General features: G+C 40.2%; 1 protein-coding gene across 1 annotated transcript; it reads right to left on the bottom strand.

Moving 5' to 3' along the window:
* Nucleotides 1-6547: 6547 nt before the first annotated feature.
* LOC122076435 lies at nucleotides 6548-7021 on the bottom strand. Its single transcript, XM_042641730.1, has one exon. The coding sequence runs from the start codon at nucleotides 7019-7021 to the stop codon at nucleotides 6548-6550; it is 474 nt and encodes a 157-aa protein (XP_042497664.1).
* Nucleotides 7022-7447: the final 426 nt, after the last annotated feature.

The raw sequence follows: 7447 nt of genomic DNA, 5'->3' as shown, positions 1-7447 counted from the left end.
GGAAATTTTCAAAGGTCGAGTAAAAAACCAATAAATGATGCCTACTCTGGATAAGATCAGAGACCGTTTGTCAGGCTAGAAAGGAAAGACCCTCTCAATGGCTGGTCGGGTCCAGCTAGTTCAATTAGTTATATCAAGGATGCCAATGCATAATTTCTCGATCTATTTGTGGCCGTCTTCCATGATTGCGCAAATGGATAAGTGGATGAGAAATTTTATTTGGACAGGAGACATTAACACTTCAAAGGCTGTGATTGTCAAGTGGGATCAGGTTTGCAAGCCTATTGGTGAAGGAGGTTTGGGGATTCGTAGGATGAGAGACATAAATATTTCCTTGCTTGCTAAGCTGGCATGGAACATAAAGCATGGGGCATCAAATTCTTCAAGCTTCTTCAAGGCTCGTTTTCTGTCAAAAGGGCAGCCTAAAAAATTTCTTAGACCTTCTTCAATCTGGCCTGGCATCAGCAGAGTATGGTCTTTCATATCTAGTAGGGAGAGATGGATTATAGGGAATGGAAAAAAAATTAATCTCTGGAATGACATTTGGATGGGGGAAGCATCCATAGTGGACGTCTATGGTAGCGCCCTCTCCCTGCTCATTAGTTCTAAGACTAAGGTCTCTGAAATAATATCGAATGGAAGATGGAAAATTCCTAAAGTTCACTCTGAAGCCCTTAAGAAGGTTTTCTCTAAAGCAAAAAAGATTAGAATTTCTCAAGTTGACATAGAAGATCGTTGTTTCTAGAGTGGGATTTCCTCTAGTGTTTTTTCTTCCTTTTTCTGTTTGGAATGAAATAAGAAAGAGAAATCGAGAAATCCCAAGATCTATCTCTAGTTTGGAACAAATCTCTTCAACCTCTTCAATCAGTTTTTGGATGGCGATTGATGCATAGAAAACTTCCCACAGATGATACCATTATCCTTAAAGGCATACCCCTGGCCTCAAAGTGTTGTCTCTGCGGATTAGATGTTGAATCTTTCAACCACATCTTCTTATACTGCTCTTTCTCTATGGAAATATGGAAAATTTTTTGGAGTGTTTTGGTATAACTTGTCCTATGCCTATTGATCTTCATCAGTTATCCCGATGGTGGACTAGGAAAATAAGAACTCTTTCGGTGAAAGATGCTTGGACTATAGGGCTTGTGGTGATTTTGGACAATATTTGGAGTGAAAGAAACATCAGATACCATGATGGTACTCATCACTCTTTCGTCCAAATTTTTGAAAAAATTAAGCAGAACCTTCAAGATGCTGGGTGTGGCATTCAGGGCATCCTTTCAGTCTGAAATAGCGCTGGATGATTTACCTAGTCCAGTTTTAATCTATTGTAATTGAGGTTTTTTTTCCCCTACTGATGGCCATGCCGAAGGTGGGGACAAAAAATCTCCTTCGATGTCTTTGTATTTTCCTTCATTAATAAAATCACTTCGAGCCTTTAGCGAAAAAAAAGCTATTCCTGGGTAGGATACATACCTCTAGAAAGTAAGCCATTGCTAATACCCTAGGCATACCCATATGTAATTTCCCCACAAAATACCTCAGGGTGGATAATTTCAAAGGAAGAGTTTGTCGACAGTTTTTGCTGGTCATAATGGACAAAATCAAGAGTCGAATTATTGACTAGAAAGGTAAACTCCTGTCTATGGCAAGAAGGGTGCCGTTGGTTCAATCTGTGATCTCAGGTATGCCTTCTCACGACATGTTAGTGTATTGGTGGCCCTTGTCCATGATTACTTCATTAGAAAAATGGATGAAAATTTTCATTTGAACTGGTCACTCGGACTACTCAAAGGCTATCATTGTCAAATGGGATCAGGTTTGTAAACCAAAGGAAGAGGGAGGCCTTGGAATCCGCCAGCTAAGGGATGCCAACACTGCTCTTTTATCTAAACAAGCTTGGAATATCAAGCATGGCTCCTCAGGTCTAAGTTCTTTATTCAAAGCTAGGCATATTGGATTGAATGGCTTCTTTAAAAAATCATACACTTCTTCCTCCATTGGGCCAAGCATCAGAAGAGTTTGGAAGTTTATTTCTAGCAAAGAAAGGTGGATTGTGGGAAATGACTATATTATAAATTTTTGGAAGGACGACTAGATAGGTGACTGTTCTATTATGTAGCACCTTAACATGAGAGAAGAGGTATTCTCTGAAGCAAAGCTCAAGGTTGCCGACGTCATCTCAGATAACCAGTGGAGCCTACCTGAGGTATCCTTTAGTCTTATGAAAAACATTTTCAATATGATTGGGAATATTCCTCTTTCTTTGTCCTCTGTTAAAGACTGTTGCTTTTGGAAATGCACTCCTATTGGGATTTTCTCTAGATCTTTTACTTGGGATGAAATCTGGCAAAGAAGCCCAAAAGTCCCTTGGTTTTCGATGATTTGGGGATCAAAGCTGCAGCTAAGGCAAAAAATCTTTGTATTGAGGCTTTTGAATGACAAGTTGCCACTAATGGTGAAGTCAAGGCCAAGGGTGTCCCCCTCCCTTCCCAGTACTCTTTTTGTTTGATGGCTGAGGAAATGATGAAGCACCTTTTTTTAGATTGCAGGTTCATGAGGGAAGTATGGAACCGATTTCTTTCCTGTTTTAATTTAACCTGGCCTAATCATCCAAGTATTCTTGACTTGGCGAAGTGGTGGATTTGAAAGCGTAGAATGGTCTCTGTGAAGGAGCCATGGTTAGCTGGCTTCATTCTTATCTCGGATCAAATATGAAGGGAAAGGAACTCTAGACGTTTACATGCGAGACCAAAGAACCCTTGCATCATTTTTAATTTGGTCAAAAGAGACCTCAAGGAGTCCACCCAAATTTACAAGGTGTAGTGAACCATATTTCTGACCTCCTCATTTGTAGGAATCTTGGAATACTGGGTATTCCAAAAAAACAGCAATCCTACCTAGAAATCTTTTGGTGTACGCCACCTATTGGATGGGTAAAGCTCAATGTTGATGGGTGCTCATTGGGTAATCCTAGTAGAGCTGATGCAGGGGGCCTATTTAGGGACAGCTTTGGTCAATCCATTTAAGCTTTTGCCATTTCGTTGGGAATTCAAAATAATTACTTTGCGGAGTTTCATGGGTTGATGGAAGATCTATACAAAGCTAGATTTATAGCCCTCTAAAGGCTTTGGATTAAGTCTGACTCGGAAGTTGTGGTGATGACAGTCCACGGGAACAACATTCCTTGGTTTGTGATGCAAGAATGGATTGGCATTACTCAGTTCCTGTCCACTGTTGAGTGAAAAATCATTCATTGCTTCAGGGAATGAAATGCGATTGTAGATTCCTAGCAAAACATGTTGCCAAAAACAATTTCTCGGGAAGCATCAATTCCTTCCCCTCTCATATCAGGGATGAGATTATGCATGATGCTGTGACCAAGCCTCAGTACAGATTTTATTATTAATGATTGGTTCTTCCCTACTGATGGCAATGTCGAAGGTGGGGAATTTTTAGTCATCTCCTTTTTTGATGTATTTTATTTTTTATCCCAATTTTAAATAAAATCTTTAGCCTTTAGAAAAAAAAAAAAAAAAGGAAAATGAATTGCTTAGTTCTTTAAATTATGTGTTATTGCATGTGACAAAATGTACGCACTTAGTTATTTGCTTTATCACATATGCATTTAAATGAGGGAAATAATGAATGAGACCCATAGCATCTGACACTTGGAATTTCGGGGCCAAGGAGGGGTGTAAGTTGTATGGACCTTGGGCTCAAGTGTTGGCCACAAAACATGTGGGACATTCCATGGATTCAGCCCACAAAGCGTGTGGTGCAAGTTACACCTCCTACCCTTGAGTCACCCCCTTTTTGTTTATTGACCTATTTGGATGTTAAGATACTCATTGTCCACAGAATGTATAGGATGACGTATGTACAAGCCACAGAGCATATGGGGCATCTAAGGGGATTATGTGTAATGTTCGCATACTTGGATGTCAAGATATACATTGACCACAAAATGTGTGAGATGACATATATACAAGCCACAGAGTGAGTGGGATATCTAAGAGACCATGGCTTTTAATTGCCACTTGGTATCAAGATATGTATTGGCCACAAAGTGTGTGGGGCACCTGAGGAACAAAGTAAATTAATTAATTAAATGAATATGACTGAAAATAACTAAACCTTGTAAACTGCCATAAATGTTGCATATTTGATTTGAAGATATTATTGCATGTGTTATAATTCTATGCTGATGTTTTCAAACTTGTGGATATTGTATGCAGTTTTACTTACTGAGTTTCTCCTTAGAAACTTACCCAAATCATTCCCTAGATGGAGAGCACTTTGACATGCTGGTTAGTGACGAGAACTAAGAGATTGATGGACATGCAAAACATTTATCATTTCAGTTAATCCTGAATCATTTTATTTGCTTAAAGATTTAAATTATGGATGTAATAATTTTTTTAAGAAATTTAATTGGTTGTGGATGGTATTATTGAATTTTGATAAATTGGAGATATGTATGACTTTTAAATATTAATTTGAAGACTTCCGCTGTTATTATTCTGATGTTGTGTTTAATAAAGATTTGAAATTTTCTTCTTATTATTTATCACTCAATTGATTCACGGTTCAACCTTAAGAGACATGATCTTTGGACCGTTAACCTCCATATCTCCTTTACGGAAGGTGGGGCATTACACTCCTACCACTCAACCCACTAAATCGGTATTTACCTCCCTTACCCCCAACCCTTCCGTGACCATTGGTCTTTGTTAGAAACTTTCTCCTCCCCTCCCACAAGTTTGGATGGTTCCCTACAGAGGTCATCCTTGGTGGCACATTAATCAGGACCACCCATTCTCAAAGACAATAGCCACAACCCACCACCCCTTCTCACCCCCTCTAGTAGCACCTGACAGCCAACTCCAGCCACTCCCATTCTTGCGATCAAGTAAATGAGAGAAAAAATATATATATATATATATATATATCTAAAACCCCAAATCCTTCCTATGTAAGACCGTCATGCCCCAATTTTAATATTTTTTTTTTTCAGAAATTAAACCGTAGTTGTAATTTTGATTTGAGGTCCAATTCGTTTCTTATGGATTGACTTTGTTTCAATTCCATTTCTTTAACAGTATGTGGCGAGCTAATAAACGACATACCTCTCTCTTTCTCTCTCTCTCTATCTCTATCTCTCCCTTGTGGAATGAAAGAAAACTGTGTCCTAAACAGCCAAACCTAAAGTCATTAACATCCTTCTCTTAATGACATAATCTTTTTGGGTTATGTCCCCAATTTCATTTCTCTAAACTATATCTTTGCTAAGAGCCCTGAGTCTTTGCCTCACATAAACAAGAATCCATCGCCCCTGCATCTCCCCAACTTTGGGTTCTTTGACCTCGGTTTTTCAGCTTTGCTCCCAACTTATGAGTTTAGAAACTTTAGAGTGAAAGAGGGGGATTAGAAAATCAAAGAGGCAGGGAAGGAGGTGAGGTAGCCTGAGCACAAGAGGTGGGCGTAGGGAATGAGGGAGCTGAATAGCAAGGAAGGGGTGGGACAGAGGTTGGGTAGGGTGTAGGGAAGTGGCGGCCACTGGTGGGGCACCTGTGCACCAGGGAGAGGGAGAGGGGAAGCTGGTATCGGAGCCGGCCAAGGAGGGGGAGGGGCGTCAAAGATGGAGAGGGAGAGTGGAATCCTAGCTGTAGCTGAGTATTTCCCAAGAAAATCATACCATGGTTGAGAATTTCTCTCTTTTTTTGCGAGAAAATTATTTTATGAATAGAAAAAGAGGAAAAAAATCAAACAGCAACAGAAAGATTATAAGCACCACTAGCGATTCCTATCCTCCCACCTTCAGTATTGCCATCAGCAGGAGGACAGAAAAGACACTAATTAAATCTGAAGTGGGGTCTCCCATTTGAATCCCTGGTAAGGAGATCCAAAATGTGCGAGGGAAAGTCCATGTTTACACCCGAACTTCCGGACTTCACTGCATCTCTGGTCAAATGGTCAGTAACAGAATTCCCTTCTCTATAATTATAAAAAAATTTCCAATTAATTCTACCCAGGTATGGCTGAAGAAACGTCCATCTTTGAAGAGCAAACCACATAATCTTCCTTTGTTGAAACATAGTGACAGCTGCACTTGAATCAGATTCCACCCACAATTGCTGAATATCCATATCCTTAGCATACATCAGCCCCTCCATTAGGCCCTCTACTTCAGCTTCGAAAACACTTGTCACTCCCATGAATTTTTTACATGATCCCAAGACTCTTCGCAAATGATCACGAAAGATCCCGCCCATACCATCACGGCCAGTGTTCCCTAGAGAGCTTCCATCAAAATTTAATTTAATCCAATTAATAGGGGGCTTGCACCAAAACACCTCCAAAATGTTTTTGTGAGCAGCAACCTGGATAGCAAGCGAGCTCTACTCTCGTATTTCCTATTGTTCCTCTCCCTCCATAAATGATCCATTAGTATGGCCAAACCCATACTCCACGCCTCCTTGTAGCAGACAGTCTTCAGCTTTCTTTTCCACCACTGGGCAAGCTCAAGCAGTGACCCCTGAGCCTTCTATCTCACATTGAAACACTCGCACAATAATCCCCATATCTCCCTGGAGAAAGAGCAATGTAGAAAAATGTGGCCCATAGTCTCCTCATCAGTTTTACACAATTCACACTTAGAAGCAAGGGTGACTGATCTCTTTTTCACTGCATCATCTGTAGGCATCGTTCCATGGATCACCCTCCACGTTAAGGTTGAGATCTGGGGTAGCTGCTTTTTGCACCAGATTAAAGAAGCCCAAGGAACATTAGGCTTCTTCAGTCTAATATCCTCCCATGCTGATTTGGAGCTAAAAATCCCATCATGATTTAAGCTCCAAGCACACCTGTCATCACAATCATAATCTAGAATATTAATATTCATAACTGCATCAAGAATACCGTTCATAAAGGTTGAGTTCACCGCCGAGATCCTCCACTTGTAATCTTCAACGAACTGATTCACATTACCATCTAGGGACAGAGAATCAACACCCTCCATCACCACACCTTCCAATGCTGACGATCCCACCCTAATATCCTTCCAAAATTTAATTTTACGACCATCACCAACTATCCATCTCTCCTTATTGGAAATAAAATTTCACATTCTTCTAATGCCTAATCAGATAGAACACTTCTTGTACCTTGTCTTAGGCAACTCTTCGCTATTGAGAAATCTTGCCCTCAAGAACCGGTGACCCAAGGCATATTCATGCTTTATTCTCCAAGTTGTTTTACAGAGCATGGCCTTATTGACATCTCTCAACCTGTGCAAACCTAGACCTCCCTCCTTCTTAGGTTTACAACATTGATCCCAGTTCACCACAACTCTTTTTGGAGTGTCAATCTCCGAAAAGAATTAATAGAGTGATTTCGATCCTTGCTTGTACAAGGAGAACCAAAATTATTCACCTGATACTATCAC

The sequence above is a fragment of the Macadamia integrifolia genome, chromosome 4 (genome assembly GCF_013358625.1).
Source record: "Macadamia integrifolia cultivar HAES 741 chromosome 4, SCU_Mint_v3, whole genome shotgun sequence".
Lineage (NCBI taxonomy): Eukaryota > Viridiplantae > Streptophyta > Magnoliopsida > Proteales > Proteaceae > Macadamia > Macadamia integrifolia.
Note: the sequence above shows the minus strand (reverse complement) of the source record. Positions and strands in the feature narration are given on the sequence as shown.

What these genes read in the sequence shown, in the direction of transcription:
- LOC122076435 (XM_042641730.1), bottom strand. Translation starts at nt 7,021, where the DNA reads ATGGAGGGTGTTGATTCTCTGTCCCTAGATGGTAATGTGAATCAGTTC.